Source organism: Cetorhinus maximus, chromosome 16 (genome assembly GCF_964194155.1).
Source record: "Cetorhinus maximus chromosome 16, sCetMax3.hap1.1, whole genome shotgun sequence".
Lineage (NCBI taxonomy): Eukaryota > Metazoa > Chordata > Chondrichthyes > Lamniformes > Cetorhinidae > Cetorhinus > Cetorhinus maximus.
The window spans coordinates 96,466,702-96,485,990 of NC_135894.1; the positions used below are offsets into that span (position 1 = coordinate 96,466,702).

At 48.6% G+C, this 19,289-nt stretch overlaps 1 protein-coding gene across 1 annotated transcript in view; it reads left to right on the forward strand.

Moving 5' to 3' along the window:
* Positions 1 to 19,289, forward strand: part of tmprss15 (transmembrane serine protease 15) — a 101,754-nt gene that overhangs the window by 80,481 nt on the left and 1,984 nt on the right. Inside the window, exons 20-23 of the mRNA XM_078560480.1 lie at positions 590 to 639; positions 4,847 to 5,021; positions 16,115 to 16,296; positions 18,344 to 18,439. Coding sequence (XP_078416606.1) covers positions 590 to 639; positions 4,847 to 5,021; positions 16,115 to 16,296; positions 18,344 to 18,439 — 503 coding nt within the window. The remainder of the gene's footprint in view (positions 1 to 589; positions 640 to 4,846; positions 5,022 to 16,114; positions 16,297 to 18,343; positions 18,440 to 19,289) is intronic.

The window sequence follows — 19,289 nt, forward strand, 5'->3', positions numbered from 1 at the left end:
CATTGATGAAGACTGTGCCTGTTGCTGTAATGTTACACATGGGCTGAGACCAGAGAAGTATTGACTAAGGTTAAATTCTCAGCAGCAAGTCATTATTCTCCTGCTGAGGAAACTCTAAGTGAATTTTCCAATCCACTGGATCCATCTACTTTGCAGCATCCCAGGTGAAGATGCAAAGTCTGTGATGTGCAGCCAGCAATACCAATTGGGACCTCTTGGCTGCCAATTAAAGGGCAGATTAGGAAGGGTGACCAAAAGCCTGCTCAAAGAGGTGAGGTTAAAGGAGAGAGGTACTGACAGACAGGTGGAGGGGTACGGGGAGAAGATCCTAGAGAGGAGGGCCTGAGTGAAATGAACTTAGCCTCTTAGTGTGAGTCAACAGCTTCATGGGAGGTAGGGAGATGAGTGAAGGAAGTGAGATTGCATATTGCTTCTGTTGTAAAAATGTGTTCTGTTTCTCAATAGTTGGATTGAGAGTGATGTTGACGTTCGTAGTTGGTGCTATGGGTGGCTTGCTGTACGTCAGCATGAAATCGCAAAGAGTAAAAGTGACATTGCATTAAGTGACTTCATCCTTTTTGCCTTCCAGTGAGATATGCTCTAGCAACGCTGTTGTGTACCTGAAGTGCAACAAGAAATGTGAGTAAATAACTTGAGGGTTAGCTCCCAAGAAGTGAACTGCCCCCCTGACAGCTTCAGCATGACAGCTGAGGGCTGCCTATAGGACTGGAACTGGCATTTAGTTAAAATGCAACTGATACATACTCTCTTTGCAGCTGGGTCCCACTGAGATGTGTCACTGCAGCCCAGAACATCCATGATATACCACTAAAAGCATCTTAACAAGAGCTTTGTTTGCACCCCCTGGTTAAAATAGAGGTTAGATCTCGTTCAACTCTGCCTCACCAAGCATGGCTGAGTCAGTGATGAACCATAGAACCATAGAACACTACAGCACAGAAAAACAGGCCATTCGGCCCTTCTAGTCTGTGCCAAAATATTATTCCACTAGTCCCATTGACCTGCACCCAGTCCATAACCCTCCAGACCTCTCCCATCCATGTATCTATCCAATTTATTCTTAAAACTTAAGAGTGAGCCCACATTTACCACGTCAAGTGGCAGCTCGTTCCACACTCCCACCACTCTCTGAGTGAAGAAGTTCCCCCTAATGTTCCCCCTAAACCTTTCCCCTTTCACCCTAAAGCCATGTCCTCTCATGTTTATCTCTCCTAATCTAAGATGGAGTGTAAGGTTTTCCATTCTCATACAAAGAAAATGGATTGAATCACAGGGTACACTTGGCTGTCTGGCAATTTGGATTTAATCACCGAGGGACAGGGTTAAGAGTCCAAGATTTCTGCATTCAGAAAATCTTACTGTAACTACAACAGCAAGTTGTATCAAAAACAAAAATACCTGGAAAAACTCAGCATTTATATCACGCCTTTAACATAGCAAAATGTCACAAGGTGCTTTACAGGAACATTATCAGCAAAAATTAAATACCGCACCACATGAAGAGTTATTGAGGGAAATCTTAACTCACTCAATACCCCGTCCACTTTCGCACGGTTAAAATTGGGTCCATTAAGCCAGGTGACCTAAAGCTTGGTCAAAAAGAGAGGTTTTAAGCAGTGTCTTCATGGAATAGAGTGAGGTAAAGAGGTGGAGAGGTTTAGGGCGGGGACTCCAAAGCTTATGTCTTAGGCAGCTGAAGGTATGGTTACCGCTGGAGAGGCAAAAGGAATCAAGGATGTACAAGAGGCCAGATTAGATGAAGTTGGAATTTTTGAAAGATCATAGGGTTGAAGGAAGTTACAGAGATGGGGAGGGGTGAGGTCATTGAGGGATTTGAACACAAGAATATGAATTTCAAACTTGAGGCATTGCTGCAGCTGAGGTCAATGCAGGTCAGTGAGCACAGGCATGGTGGGCGAATGGGACTTGATTCAAGTAAAACTTAAGATGAGCGAAGTCTGTACAGGGTCAAAGATAAGAGGCCGACCAGCAGTGTATTAGAGCAGTTGAGTCTGGCAGTAACAAAAGCATGGATGAAGGTTTCAGTAGTAGGTGTGAGGAAACAGCCTAACCCTAATGGGCTTAGACCCACAGTGTGCACCTCACTCTGTAATAATTGAACTCACAGAGGCAGATTTTCCTCTTCAGTGCTCAGACATAGGAACTTGGCAGAGGCAGAATGCCTCATGGCAAATTTAGCCATGAGTTACTCATGGTTTTACATCCAAAATGGGGTGTGTCTGTCTGCAACTTTGCAACATGTCCTTAGATTCCCCCAAGCTCTCCTGCCCGACAATCAAATTCAATGAGGGCAAAGCTGTGATAATGCGCGAAGTAACACCCTGAGTATGTCTTTCTGAGAATGGAGTTTGAGGCATACTGATGGAAGAAGTGATGGGACCTTTACTCTGCACATAACCACGCTGTAGCTGACCCAGGAGTGCTTGATCCTGGCACTGGGGGTCTACTCTTACGCACTTTGAAAAATTTCAGGTGTTGGGACCATTTCCAGGTCCCAACACTTCATGGGTCAGAGGTACAGTTGGAATCTCCACGAAGCGGCCAATGAACAGGCCATCTCCATATTCGCTGGCCAATTAAGAATGGCGAGAGAGGGCACAGAGTGCTGCATGGCCAGGAGCCCCGTCAGGAGAGGTGGGCATTTCTGAGGCAGGTAGGACAGAGTGACAGCGCCTCAAAAATGGAGCTGCCCTCTGAAGCTTGATGAAATATGAATAAGAAGGAATGCCCCCCCGCCTGTCCACAGCTCTCAGGGCCATCAGCATGGAGGGGGAAGCCATCCAAATGATCGCTTGTTGCCGTGTCTATGCCCTTCTCATCGCAGAGTCTCCGTGATTGGGGGATTGGGTGAAGGCTCCAATGGCCCTGGCCCTAGATAGCTGCCAGGCCCTTGGCCTTAGTAGGAGGCCTGTCCAATTTGCGAAGATGCCTGTGGGTTCAGGACATGGCCCTTAAGTAGGGTCTTAAATGCACTAATGGCCTGCCAGTTCTCATGGCAGCCTACCTCCGGCAAGATAAAATGGAGGCAGGAATGTATCAGGGGAGCCAAACCCTCACACAATTTTCATAATTTCCCCGCCAACCCCCCCAACCCTCCGACCCCCGCACCCTCGCCCGCATCTAAAACCACTTCGACTGGCCTGATCAGATTCCGCCTGAAGTGACCTAAATACAAAATATTCCAATTCTCGGTGCTTTCACTGTTAATCACTGCTTTGGAGAGGGTGCAGAGGACATTTGCTGGAAGGGATTAGGGACCTCAGGTGGAGAGACTGGAGAAGCTGCGATTGTTCTCCTTAGAGCAGAGAAGAATAAAGATAGATCTAACAGAGGTGTTGAAAAATATAGGGCGTTTTGATCAAGAAAATGGCGAGGAACTCATTCTGCTGTTAGGAGGATTACAAACCAAGGGACACAGATTTAAGATAATTGGCAAAAGAACCAGGGGGAGATGAGTTGAAATTTTTTTTATGAAGCGAGTTGTTATGATCTGGGATGCACCGACTGGCAGGGAAGCAGATTGTGTTGGGATGGTGTTGGTTACAGAATGTGTCTGCAAGTCTTCGTCATCTTCAATATGTTAGCAGGAGGTCTTTATTAACCACTTGTAACTATTGTCATGAAGAGATATTAATGTGTATAATGTTATTGGAAATTATTTTTTTAAATAGAATTCTAGTGTCTATGTGTGTGTCTGTCTTAACTGGATTAAAGCCAGCTATCTGGGTACTTTGATGTACAGTAGTTTTGAGATGTTAATTGAGTGAACTGTAAGGAAAACAGTAAGGTAAAGTGTTCATTTGCATCTGTTGTATAAACCATTCACGACCGCAGGTAAAATCTTGCACCTAGCTAGAAGAAGCCAAATAATGTGTTTATTTTCTCAGCCCACTAATAAAATTGGTGCTATGAAAGGTGTTTTATTGTTACAAGAGCTGAAGTTCAAAAGACCTAGTGATACAATGGAAAATTTACATTCAAAGGGAAAGCTAGGTAAATAAAGAACGGAGTTTCTGTGTGTAAGGTAGAGGCATTTAAGGCCTAACCAGCCTGTAAGCCTACAACCAACTTGCAAAAGGAACTTCATTTGGAATTTGTAAGGTCAAGTATGCTTTGCCTGGTGTCTATTTAAAGTCTATGCTGCCTTAGTGGAGATTTACATGGGGGTGATTAATTTGGGGATTTGTTAAAAAGTTATTATAGTGGTCATTTGTAGCCATGTGTATGTGTTTAATTTGTTGTTAAATTAATAAATGTTTAATTTAGTTTCATATAAAAGCCACGAGGCTCGGTGGTCTTATTCCTACTGAATTCAAAGTCTGCATCTCGCAATTACAAATTGCAAAAATGGGTTATGACAGTTGTTTCAAGTTTCCCTCTGGGATTTGAACAACTCAGCCTTTACTATCAGCTGTGTCGTAATAATATATACAAATGTACAGTAAAGGATACAGTAAAGGATACAGGCATGGAACTATCTCCATCTTAGGTCTTAACACATCCCTGGCCAACACCATACTAACCCTAGGTCTAGGTCATGTGCCTTCCTACACCACTGTGTGGGCAGTACTGTACTCAGCCCCACATTAACCCTGTATGTACCAGATCTTTCTACTGCAGATTCAACAGTAGCTTTCAAAAGGGAATTGAGTAGGTATTTGAAGGGCTGGAGAGAAAGAACAGGGGACTGGGTCTGATTGGATAACTCTGTCAAAGAGCTGACACAGGTATGACGGGCAGAGTGGCCTACTTATGTGACACTATCATTCTGTGATTTTATGATTCTATGCTTCCTCCCATTCAGCTTGTGGGAAGATTTTGGTCGCACCGAATAATGTTGCAAAGATTGTAGGTGGTAAGGATGCAATTGAAGGCAGTTGGCCCTGGATCGTGTCTCTTCATTTTGACCATCGTCATTTATGTGCAGCCACACTAGTAAGCGAACAGTGGATTGTTTCAGCAGCTCACTGTGTTTATGGGTAAGCCTTGTCACGATTTCTTTCCAACATTTACTGTTCATTCCATCGTTCCATCATATCCATGGACTCAGTGAGGGAACTTATTAAAGGCTTGACACACAATATCAATAAGAAGGGATTACAGAGAACTTCAAGGACAAGAAAGAGAGCAGTAACCACTAGTTCAGGAAGATAAGAATAGGCCAAGGCTATTCAGTCTATTCTGTCATTCAATTAGTTCATGCCTGATCTATATTTTAACTCTCTACCCGGCTTGATTCTGTAACCCTAAATATACTTGTCAAACAAAAATCCATCAATCTCAGTTTTGAAATTTTCAATTGACAGCCCAGCTTCAGTTCTTGGGAGTGGGGAAAGTGCCAGATTTTCACTATCCTTAGGGTGAAGAAGCGTTTCCTGACATCACTCCTGAATGGCTTTACTCTAACTTTAAGAATGTGCTCCCTTGTTCTGGGCTCCCTGACCAGAGGAAACAGTTTCTCTCTATCCATCCGATCGGCTACTTTAGTCATCTTAGACACTTCGATTACATCACTCCCTTAATGTTCTATGCTCAAAGGAATACAATTTAGTTTATGCAACCTGCCCTCATAACTCTGTTAACCCTATCTTAAAGATAGCTCTAACAAAGGATAATGGGGAGTCCTTTCTGTTTAAAATGTCCCCCATCACCTCCCCTCAGGTGTGCTTGTTTGGGTCCGAACAGGAAGTATATTTGATTAAGTGATCATTTCTGGCTCAGGCAGCCATTTTATCCTCCTTATTCTCAATGGCTCCAGTGGTTAGCTTCATTGCAGAGTGGATCAATCTCAAAGGAGATAAGACTTCAGACTGATTTGACTGGAGTTATGATACACCAGGAAACACTACTGACTGTGCAGCACATTCCACTGAAATGAGTGGCACTGCTAAGTAAAGAAGGGGGCCTAATCTGGATGGTCCCTGCAAGAGTGTCCTGCTGATATTTATCCCTCAGCCAACATCACAAAAAAACTATATCCACCTAAGAGAAAAGATGAGGTCTCCATTAAACATTACACCTGATAGACAGCACCTCTGATAATACAGCATCCCCTCAGTACTGTTTTGCATAGCACTCTCACCCTCTGAGTCCAATGTTATTGGCTCAAGCCCCTTTCCAGAGATTAGCGCACAAAATCTAGGCTCACACTCCAGTGCTGCATCGTCAGAGGTGTCCTGTTTGGCTTCTCAAGTAGACGTGAAGATGCCAGGGCACTATTTTGAGGAAGAACAGGATAGTTCTCCATGGTGTCCTGCCAATCCCTCAACCAACAACCCCAAAATTATCACTGGATCATCTGGCCATAGTCTCATAGAATAAGCTCATAGAAGCATAGAATGGTTGCTGCACGGTACAAGGCCGTTCAGCCCCATTATGCTCATGCCAGCTCTCTGCAAGAGCAACTCAGTTAGCCCACACCCCCACCTTTTCCCCTGCAGTCCTGTATTTTTTTCTCTTCCAAGTAATAATCCAATTGCCTTTGGAAAGCCACAATTCAATCTGCCCCCAAAACACTCTCAGGCATTGAAATCCAGATCGTAACCATTTGCTGTGTGGAAATGTTTTTCCACATGTCACCTTCTGTTCTTTTGTCTTTAGTCACCTCTGGTTCTCAACCCTCTGCCAATGGCAACAGTTTCTCCCTATATGCTCTGTCCAGACCTCTCATGATTTTGAACCCCTCTGTCAAATCTGTTCTCAACCTTCTCTCCTCCAAGGAAAATAGCCGCAGTTTCTCCAATCTATCCACGTGATTGAAGTTTCTCACTCCCAGAACAATCCTTGTAAATCTTTTCTGCACTCTCTCTAATGCCTTCACATCCTTCCTAGAGTCCAGTGCCCAGAATTGGATACAGCTCTCCAGTTGACACCGAACCTAAATGCATCATTTACTGGCGGTGTGGTCTACCTGAGACTGTAGGCTGACTCAGGTAGTTACTTCAAACTAGTTTACACACTATGTACACTACATATACGATGAGCTATTAAGTAGGCACATCTCTCCTGAGAACTGCCTGCTCATTCTGCTGTACAGAGTCTCTATCACATGACTGCTGATGTCACTGTTACCTCATGGTGTACATCACTCACGACCATAACTATTCTATTAATGCATTTAATACATCTCCCCCCATGAATATTAACAACTTCCCTCATAATAATATTAACTATTTTTTAAACTAATTACATCGCATTTACTTTAAACTATTTACATTGCATTGGCTCTACACCTCCTCCCCGCAAAGTCCACCAATCAGAGATTAAGTCTTTGTGGTCCTTTTGGCACTATCCCAGACCACATTGTTGTCACTGCTAAGCAGGGCAGGTGGTCTTGAATTGGGCCCTGGGATGAGTCCGCATCTCACAAACCACTCAAAGTGTCTTTGGGGTCTCAATACCACATCGTGTGGTAATCAAAGACCTGTGTTCTCATGGGCACCAATGAAATCAGGGCTCTCCTTTTACATCGGAAAGTACCGGACAGTGTTTGGACCAGGTATGACCGTGGGAGCTCCGGCCTTTGAAGGACCATACCTTCTGACCTACAATTCCAAATCCAAACCCTCTAGCCCAGTGTTAAGGGTGCTAGGGTCTTGGTCCTATGTCTGGAGTTGCATCAATGTTGTTGTTTCTCATGGAGACCAGTCTCCCTGTTTCTCGTCCTCTTGTGGTCAGCATGAGAAGCATTAGGTCAGATGTTCCTTGGCAGTAGAAGAACTTGTGTCTTCAGATGTTGGCCCATGAGTAGTTCAGCTGGTGAGAATATATTAGCTAGAGGTGTAGCTTGGTAGTGCAGCGGGGCTAAATGCCAGTCAGAATTCTTGGTTATTAGGGTCTTGAAGGTCCTCACCACTCTTTTAGCCTCTCCGTTAGCCTTTGGGTGGAGGAGAGAACTGGTGACATGGGTGATCCCATTGTCATCAGCAAATTTTATAAAATGATCTTTGACAAATTGAGGCCTGTTGTCTAAGATGATTTCACCTGTAAACCCGTGTGTTAGGAAATGGTCTACAGCACCCTGGTCACTGACTCAGCTGTAGTGGTGTGAGGTCTGACCACTTCCAAACACCTGGAGTAGTAATCTTGCCCTGAAAATCAGAGGTCAACCCCCAGTTTCTGTCAAGGTCAGTCTGGGAAGCAAGATGGTATTAGGGGCTCTGTGGCTGCCTGGCTGTTCATTCTGCAGGTGTAGCATGAGAGAAGGAAATCTTGGACAGCCTGTGTGATGGCGGCCACCACACAGATTGCAGTACACCAGCTCTGCACTTCGCAATCCCCAGGTGGCCTCCACAGAGCCAATGGAGGATCATTTCCTGCATGGATTTAGGATTGACCAGGTGGTGATCAAAAACCAAGGGATTATCCACTATAGTTATGTGTCTCCATTGTTTGTGATAGTTATGGAGGAACTGGTCAGCAGGACTCCCTGGCCCTATCCCCTTTTGTTGTGCTCCTCGGATGTCTTGTAGTTTTCTGGTGGAGATCAGCATGATTTTCATTTTGCTCGAAGAGAATGCTTCCACTTTCGAGACAACAGTAAAGCCCTGGGCAATTGCCTGGCCTACTTTAGCTCTGGCGAGAGCATCAGCCGTGGTTTGTGACTTCCCTGGAACATACATAGCTGTGTACTGGTAACGCATTAGCCAAAGGCAGACCCTTTGAATGTGTAGGCGCATCTTGATGATCTCTGTGGAATTCAAGAGGGTAATGAATGGTTTATGATCGGTCTCAGTGTGGAAGGGTAAGCCCATCAGGTAGTCAGAGAACCTGTCAATGGCCCATGTGACTGCCGGTGCTTCCTTTTCTATGGTGACATGGCGTTGCCCTGTCTCTGCCAACACTCTGGAGGCAAAGTATACAGGCTTCCTGTTGCCACTCTTCTAGATTTGAATGGGAACAGTTCCAAGGTCAGTTGAGGGTGCATCAGCGGCCACCACTGTGGGGAATGTTGGGTGGTAATGTGCCAGCACATCTGAAGAGACCAGCCTTTCCTTGATACGTTGAAAGGCGTTGATTTGTTCAATTCCCCAGAACCACAGTTGGCCTTTCTGTAGAAGATCCTCATAAAGTTTCCGTGATGGCGGCTAGATTTGGGATAAGTTTGCCAACTTGATTTGCCATTCCGAGGAACATCTGCAGCATCTGTGGCGCACCTCATTTGGGGGGAAAGTCACTGATGGATTTTGCTTTTCGAGGGTCCACCATGATACCCTGTCTTTAAATCATATGCCCCAGAAATGTGATGAAGTTTTGGTGAATTTGCATTTGTCATTTAAGGTGAGACCTGCCTCTTGTAGGACCTTGAGAATCTCCCAAACCCTGAGGTCATGCTCCTCGCTTGTGGATCCATGGATAAGCACACCTTCCATGTGACAAATTACTTGTTTACCTTTTAAGATACTGGACCTGGTTCCCTGGAATATCCCCGGAGCTGATGAGATGCCGAAGGGAAGGTGATTAAAACAAAAAACATCCAAACAGCTGGAAGAAGATTATTACCAGCCAGGACTCCTGGTCAAGTGGCATTTATCAAAACCCGTGGTTAGCATCAACTTTGGTGAAGAGGGCGCTGTTGGCAAGCTTTGCCAGGCTGTCAGCCACAGACACCATTGGATAGACTTCCCTCTGGGCTGCTTTGTTTAATTGCGTAAGGTCAACTCAAAGCCTAAGCTGACCATTCGGCTTGGGGACTGTTACAAGCCCCAAACTCCATCGGGTTGGTTCTGTGACAGGTGATATGACACCTCTGCATAGCATGCAATCAAGTTCCTCTTTGACTTTTGGCAGTAGGGGATGTGAATAGCCACACCAACATAGCAACAGGAAGCAGTGTAATATAGTATTTGTTTTCTAGCTTACCAAGCCGCTGGAAGAGTTGTGGAAATTCTGGGCGGACTTCATCCACTTCTTGTAGGATGCCCAGTTGCATGCACATATTCCTGCTAAGTAAGGAGACACTTTGATTATGCAGAATATAGAGTGTCTCTGTGATCTGTCACCCCTTGTGGCATAGAGTGGCTGTGTTCAGACCTTTCACCTGCAGATTCATTCCCCCAGACCTTAACGTTTTTTTGTGTAATGTCTGTTCAGGGGCTGCATTGGGCCATGCTAAATGATCGGCCAGTATGGAAACACCAGCGCCAGTATCAAGCTTAACATGGGTTTTAAACCCTTTAATTTCCAAAGTGACAGACAAGAGGTCTGGTTGCTGGTCCTGTACTCTCCCAGGAAGTCTGAGATGGCATTTGTTTGTTTGTGGCTATGTTCTGGGTGACCTGTAAGCCTTATTTATTCTGTTGTTTTCTCCCCTTAGTGGAGGTTTTAAATGTACAGAGCTGCTGCAAGTGCCCTGTCTTTCCACATCGGAAGCCCTCTGTTCCCTCTCGCGGGCAGTCTTGTCAGCTGTGCTGTTTTTTGCACCACAGCATGAACACTTCAAGGCGGCCACTGTAGTTTTTCCCGCCCTTTTGGCCAGTTTGGCGGCTTTTGCGTGGGTGGGGTTACTGCTTTTGGGCCTAAACGGTGAGTGGACATCTCCGATGCCTCGGTGTATGCAAGAGGTCGATTTCGCTTACTTGGTTTGGCCTGGCTAGCGCTGTGAAATGATCAATCAAGGCGTGCGGTCGATTTTCAACTAGCTACCGGGAACGGGTCAGTAAGGAGCGATTCGACAGCTTCCCCGGGTTGAAGAACACTTGCCCGACAATGAGGTTCATTTCGGATTTTAAAAAACATGCCTAAGGCTTCTAAAACAAATTCAAAGTCTGCTGAAATCTCTCCTATCCCCCGTCTGAGAAGGACCTCGTGGTGACAGGCACTGCGGTGTAGAGGAATTAATTAACCTGCTGCTTCTGCTCTTTGGTGAGGAGACCCGAGGCTGCTCCATACCCCAGGACGTTATCTCGTCATGTCTTCCAATGTCGGCCTCTGTCCGGGCCCTTGAGGCTTTCGAACAGGTGGGGTAGGGGCAGTGACTGCTTGTTGAGTGCCGCCATTGCTCTCCTTTTCTATTGGCCTCCTGCTTAGGCATGCTTGCAGGTTGCTGTTCCAACCAGAGTTTGTTCCAGTTGTGGACTGTCAATGGCACAAACACTTGGTTAGAATGGTGTCACTGCATCACTGCCACCATCTTTCATATACTGCCATTGTGGTGTACCGAATTCAGAGAGGCTGTAGGCCGACTCGGGTAGTTACGTCAAACTGGTTTATTTACACTATGTACACAAAGTACACGGTGATCCACTAAGTAGATACATCTGTCCTGAGTGCCTCCTGCTTTATCTGCTGTACAGAGTTTCTAGCACGTGACAGCTGATGTCACTGTTACATCATGATCTACATCGCTCATTACCATAACTGCTCTATTACCCATTACACAACACTCAAGGTTCACCATGGCCTGGATCTTCCAATCTCCGGATAGTTGGAGACCGGATGTACCCCAGAAGATGCGCTACGGGCCCCATCGTGGGTCCCAAAGCAAGGACTCTATAGGAATTGCTCGGGAAGTTTGAACATCAGATGGGCAATTCCCCTGCTCCCCGGAACCCTCTGTAAAAGTCTCCAACTCTGAGTTAGAGTCGGAAACTTTGGACAGATCTGACTTACTAACCTGGATTGTTCCCCAGAAAATGTTAAGCAAAGCAAAGCATAGTTTAGCTTCTGGGGAACTATACAACTGGCCCCCCAATCACGCACAGTGACCAACATGATCCGCCCCCACTTAACCACACACCCCCCTGTCTCCCCCCTCCTCCCCACCAACCTGGTCTGACTAGCCCCTAACCCGAACTGACTAGCCCCCAAACCCGAATACCCACTGACCTGACCTGACTGACCCCCAAACCCGACTACCCACTGACCCGACCTGACTGGCCCCACACCCCACTGCCCACTGCCCACTACCCACTGACCCGACCTGATGAGCCCCCACCAGCTGACTTCACCCCCCGATCACCCCGACCCCTTCTCAACACCAGCTGACTAGCCCCCAACCTGACCTAGCTCCCACCACCCAACACCTCCGAGCCCCTTGCTCCTACCCAACCCAACCTGACTAGCCCCTGACCTGACAGCCCCTCACAACCCGACCTGACTACCCCTGGCCAACCTACCCACTCACCCATACTACCACCCTGCAACCCCTACCCACCTGCCACCATGCCACCCTATCCCCTTACCCATCCTTACCCTCTTGCCCACTTACCTTACTGTGGTAATCTGAGGTGTAATACACCTTTAAGAGACTGTGAGCAGATTGACTTCGTGACTGTAAGACCCAATAGCTGTGTAGCGCGGGCTACCAGGTTAATGTTAGTCTGGAGTAGGGTCTGCTGGAAAAGCACACATCATGTTAATGCTCTGGTGTTTGTGTGAATAAATAGTATGAGCTTCATTTCAGATTGGTCTCTGAGCCAGCCGTATATTGTAATCACCTCACCCACCGACAGATACGCGTCCAACCGGCTCGCGTGTAAAGTGACCCATAGTTAAAACATAACACTTGCCCACCCTATCCCCTCACCCACCCTACCCCCTCCCTTCACCCACCCTACCCTATCCCCTCACCCACCCTACCCCCTCACCTCACCCCCTACCCCCTCCCCTCACCCACCCTACCTATCCCCTCACCCACCCTACCCCCTCCCCTCACCCACCCTACCCCCTCCCCTCACCCACCCTACCTCCTCACCTCACCCCCTACCCCCTCCCCTCACCCACCCTACCCTATCCCCTCACCCACCCTACCCCCTCCCCTCACCCACCCTACCCTATCCCCTCACCCACCCTACCCCCTCACCTCACCCACCCTACCCCCTCCCCTCACCCACCCTACCCTATCCCCTCACCCACCCTACCCCCTCATCTTACCCACCCTACCCCTTTACCTCACCCATCCTACCCTATCCCCTCACCCACCCTACCCCCTCACCTCATGCACCCTACCCACTCCCCTCACCCACCCCACCCCCATCCCAGCCTACCCAATCCCCTCACCCACCCTATCCCCTCACGCACCCTACCCCCTCACCTCACCCACCCTACCCCCTCACCTCACACACCCTACCCCCTTACCTCACCCACCCTACGACCTTACCCCACCCACCCTATCCCCTCATCTCACCCACCCTACCCCCTTACCCCACCCACCCTACCCACTTACCTCACCCACCCTATCCCCTCACTTCACCCACACTACCCCCTTACCTCACCCGCCCTACCCCCTTACCTCACTCGCCCTACCCCCTTACCTCACCCGCCCTACCCCCTTACCTCACCCGCCCTACCCCCTTACCTCACCCACCCTACCCCCTTACCTCACCCACCCTACCCCCTCACACACCCTACCCCCTTACCCCACCCACCCTATGCCCTCACCTCACCCACACTACCCCCTCACCTCACCCACACTACCCCCTCACCTCACCTACCCTACCCCCTCATACACCCTACCCCCTTACCCCACCCACCCTACACCCTCACCTCACCCACCCTACCCCCTCACACACCCTACCCCCTTACCCCACCCACCCTACACCCTCACCTCACCCACACTACCCCCTCACCTCACCCACACTACCCCCTCACCTCACCCTTACACCACCCACCCTACCCCCTTACCTCACCCACCCTACCCCCTTTACCCCACCCACCCTACCACCTCACCTCACCCACCCTACCCCCTTACCTCACCCACCCTACCCCCTCACCTCAACCACCCTACCCCCTCACCTCACCCACCCTACCCCTTACCCCGCACACCCTACCCCCTTACCCCACCCACCCTACCTCCTTACCACACCCACCCTACCCTATCCCCTCACCCACCCTACCCCTTACCCCACCCACCCTACCCCCTCACCTCACCCACCCTACCCCTTACCTCACCCACCCTACCCCCTCACCTCACCCTCCCTACCCCCTCACCTCACCCTCCCTACCCCCTCACCTCACCCACCCTACCCCCTCTCCTCTCCCACCCTACCCCCTCACCCTCCCTACCCCCTCACCTCACCCTACCCCCTCACCTCACCCACGCTACCCCCTTACCTCACCCACCCTACCCCCTTACCTCACCCAAACTACCCCTTACCTCACTCACCCTACCCACCTTACCTCTCCTACCCTACCCCCTTACCTCACCCACCCTACCCCATTACCTCACCTACCCTACCCCCTTACCCCACCCACCCTACCTCCTCACCTCAACCACCCTACCACCTTACCCCACCCACCCTACCCTATCCCCTCACCTACCCTACCCCCTCACCTCACCCACCCTACCCCCTCACCTCACCCACGCTACCCCTTACCTCACCCACCCTACCCCCTTACCTCACCCAAACTACCCCCTTACCTCACTCACCGTACCCACCTTACCTCTCCTACCCTACCACCTTACCTCACCCACACTACCCCCTTACCTCACCTACCCTACCCCCTTACCCCACCCACCCTACCTCCTCACCTCAACCACCCTACCACCTTACCCCACCCACCCTACCCTATCCCCTCACCCACCCTACCCCCTTACCTCACCCACCCTACCCCCTCACCTCACCTCACACACCCTACCCCCTTACCCCACCCACCCTACCCCCTTACTTCACCCGCCCTACCCCCTTACCCCACCCACCCTACCCTATCCCCTCACCCACCCTACCCCCTCACCTCAACCACCCTACCCCCTCACCTCACCCACCCTACCCCTTACCCCACCCACCCTACCTCCTTACCCCACCCACCCTACCCTATCCCCTCACCCACCCTACCCCTTACCCCACCCACCCTACCCCCTCACCTCACCCACCCACCCTACCCCTTACCTCACCCACCCTACCCCCTCACCTCACCCTCCCTACCCCCTCACCTCAACCTCCCTACCCCCTCACCTCACCCACCCTACCCCCTCTCCTCTCCCACCCTACCCCCTCACCTCACCCTCCCTACCCCCTCACCTCAACCTCCCTACCCCCTCACCTCACCCACCCTACCCCCTCTCCTCTCCCACCCTACCCCCTCACCTCAACCTCCCTACCCCCTCACCTCACCCACCCTACCCCCTCTCCTCTCCCACCCTACCCCCTCACCTCACCCTCCCTACCCCCTTACCTCACCCAAACTACCCCCTTACCTCACACCCTACCCACCGTACCTCTCCTACCCTACCCCCTTACCTCAGCCACCCTACCCCCTCACCTCACCCACCCTACCCCTTTACCTCACCCACCCTACCCCCTCACCTCACCCACCCTACCCCTTTACCTCACCCTCCCTACCCCCTTACACACTTACCTTCTCTCTGTAGCTTTTGAAAGAAGCTTTGGGACATTTAAATTCTCTACTTACCGGAATATGGCAGCCAGAGCTGGTAACAGGGGGTGTGGTTTCTGCACGGATTCTCTCTGCTGCTCGGTCTCAGGTTTCCTGCACAGACTGAATTCTGCAGGATCCTGCATCGGACGCTTGCCCTGAAGAATCGGAGGAAGGTAGATGTCTAGTTTTTTCTGTCCGATCAGACGCGGAAATAGGGGTTCCGATCCTGGACGGAAGATTTAGGCTCAAATTGCTGTGCACAAATTAACTGCCATTGCTCCCTACATGACAGTGACTACTCTTCAAAAGTCATCCATCAGCTGGAAAGTGCTTTTGGATGTCCAGAGCATTGATCCGATTCTGCCTTGTATCTGATTGGAGCAGCACAGGAGGAATCCTATGTTACTTTTGTCCCAGTTCAGTTGCCTTGCATGTCAACCTTGGCTCTCACCACTGTGACAGAAGGTGATGGGTTCAAACCCTGAATACAAATTCTTCCTTTCTTGCTGCTTGATTGATTCTTAACCCCACTCCGAAGGGAATAGCATCGTCTGTGTCCTGAACTATACCCCAGCAAACAGATGAATCTTTGAAATGAGATTAGAAAAATGCCAGGTGTGAAGTAATGAGGTCTCAGTAACAGAGCTTTCTATAATGACAGGCCTGGGTAGTGAGAAGTGATTTGCAAGAGGGGCCTAAGGAGCAAGAGACATGATAAGAAAGAGTTGACGTGTGATAAATTTTTCATCTACAGGAGAAACCTTGATCCCATGCACTGGAAGGCAGTGTTGGGCCTATACACACAGCTGAATCTAACCTACCCACAGACACAGACTCAACTGATCGATCGCATCTTGATGAATCCCCATTACAACATGCGGACTAAGGATAGTGACATCGCCTTGATGCACCTAGTGTCTCCAGTGAATTACACGGGTATATCTGCAGCATTTCAACCCACTCTACCTCCCCTTGCTACAAGCTGTCTGGGTATTCACTTGGGATGGTGTGGAGGGCAATTTGCTTTGTGGTTGATCCTGGCCTTTAGTTTAATTTATGTGATTGCCTGTCTTTAATTTCCCTTGAGAAGGTGGTGGTGGTGAGCCACTTTCTTGAACACAACTAAGTGCTTGTTGGGTCATTTCAGAATCAGCACATTACTGTGGGTCTGGGGCCACACATAAAACAAACTAGATAAGATGGCAGCTTTCCTTCCCTGAAGGACATCAGTGAACCAGATTTTATTCTTTAACAAGCATCTAGTCGTATTTAAATTCCAGGTTTGTTTAATTAACTGTATTCAAATTCCTCAGCTGCCATTGTGGGATTTGAACTCATGTTCTCTAGATCATTACTCCAAGTCTCTGGATTATGAACCAGTAATATAACCACTATGCGGCTGTGCCCAGTCTACTTGACTAGAATCCTGACTGGAACAGTATAAGAGCAGTACTGCTCTTCTCCCAACTCGATAACCTTACATGCCTGCCTCAGGTCAGTGTTTACACTCTCACCCCTATCACAGTATCACAGAATCTTTCAAGTGCAGGAGGAGGCCATTTGGCCCATCGAGTCTGCACTGGCTCTTTGAAAGAACATTCGACCTATTCCCACCGCCCCCCTACCTTACCTCTCAACCTTGCACATTCTCTCTTTTCAGGTAGCAATCCAATTCCCTTTTTGAATACCTCAATCGAAACTGCCTCCACCATCCTTTCAGCAAGTTTGTTCCAGACTCCAACCACTCTCTGGATGAAAATATTTTTCCTCACGTCACATTTACTCCTTTTGCCAATTATTTTGAATCTGTGTCCTCTAGTTCTTGATGTTGTCTGGAGCGGGAACAGTTTCTCACTATTTACCCTTTCCATAGCCCTGAAGATCTTGAATACCTCTAACAAGTCTCCTCTTAGCCTTCTTTTCTCCAAGGAAAACAGACCCAACCCCTCCAACCTATCCTCATAGCCACAGTTCCTCATCCTGGGAATCATTCTTGTGAATTCCTTTGTACTCTCTCCAATGCCTTCATATCCTTCCTCAAGTATGGCACCCAGAACTGGACGCAGTACTCCAGATGAGGTCTAACAAGTGTCTTATACAAGTTCAACATGACCTTCTTAATCTTGTACTCAACGGCGCTGTTAATAAAGCCTAGGATACTATATGCTTTATTAACTGCTCTCTCAACATGCTTTGCCATCTTCAATGACCTATGTACGCATACACCCAGGCGCCTCTGTTCCTGCACCTCCTTTAGAGGCTCTCCCTTTATTTTATACTGTCTCGCCATATCGTTCCTGACAAAACGAATCACCTCACACCACTCTGCATTGAACTTCATCTGCCACTTGCCTGCCCAATCCACCAATTTGTCTATGTCCTGAGGTAGAAAGTTGTGGGTTCAAACCCTCAAGCACCTGACACTCCCAATGCAGTAGTGAGGGCGTGCATCTGTCTGTCGGAGGTGCATTTTTCGGATGAGATGTTAAAATCGGGTGCCCGCTCAGGTGGATATTGAAAAAAAAATGCTATATTATTTCAAAGAGGTATTCTCCCTGGGTCCTGCCATCAATCAATACTATCAAAACAGATTAACTGGTCTGCAGACCGTGGACTTGAGAACGGGTTTGTCTCCCTCCGGCTTGCCGCTGGAGGGATGAATACATTTCAAGCAACAACAAAAAAGATTTGTTCATTGAAAGAACGCCAGAGATCCCTTGAAGATGTGATGATTATCGAATCGGATAGCAGTAACAGATAGCATTGGTTCATCATCATCCCCGCAGTCACAATGTGTAGTGAAGCTGTGAAGCTCTACAGCAGTGTAGAACAGTTTGACATTCAGCTTCTGCCTCTCACTGCAGTTAAGGAATCATTCGGATTCCTCGCTATTGCTCAATTAATCAAGGGCCTGCAAACCTGTCACTATGTCCCCCGCTCTCAGTTCAGGTTTGTTAACAAGTTGTGAGTGTTTATTTTTCAGAATTCGTCCAGCCCGTGTGCCTCCCAGACAGGAAACAACAGTTCTCACCGGGAATGATGTGCTACATTGCCGGTTGGGGTAAAGTGCTCCAAAGTGGTAAGCGAGGCAGGACTTTGTAACAGTGCGGAGGAGGATGGGTGTCTGAGTGGAGATGTTTAGTTGGGAGGTTACCCTTGAGCAATACTAGTTTGTAGTTTAGGGTGGCCAATCCTCCAGAATTGCTCTGAGTTTCTAGGGATGAAATGGCATGAGTGGCGGTGGGGGGTGGGGGGGAACAGGCGGCAGGTCATGTGATCAAACCCCCAGGAATATGTCCAACCAAAGTTGGAAACACTTCTCTGATTGGACACGCTACTGGAGGTTTCGTCACCTGGCCTTCCGTCCCCAGCATCTCAAAGGGTTATGGGGTTTGAGAATGTTACAGAGCTAAGGAGGCAGGAATGAATCCAACATCGGTTTGCCAACCCTCCAAGATTGTCCTGGAGTCTCCAGGACTTGAAGGTTCATCTCCTGAACACCGCTGTGAGCAAACCCAGGAGCAAAATGATAAGGGGTGTTAAAAAACAAGTGTATAGTTTTCTCATTTTCTTTGAACACTTGCTTATTAGTTCTAAACGTTTTGGAGATGGGGGAAAGAGGCTGTTTGACTGGGTGGGGCGGCTGGGGATGCAGTTAAACAGTCTCTTTTCCCCATCTCCAAAACGTTAGCCTTTTTTGGTGGCTAGCTGTCAGATTTGTTTTATAATGCTCTTGTGAAGGACCTTGGGGTGGTTTATTATGTTACTGTTGCTATATAAATACAAATCATTCTCATTTATTAATTTCATAATTGGCCTTCTTGTGCTGGTAAAAGTATCACCCCAAAATCTCTAGCAACTCACCCAAAATGTCTCCCTGAATATGTGAGCTTGGTCAGAAAGTTTCCACATACTATTTGGCAGTGGGA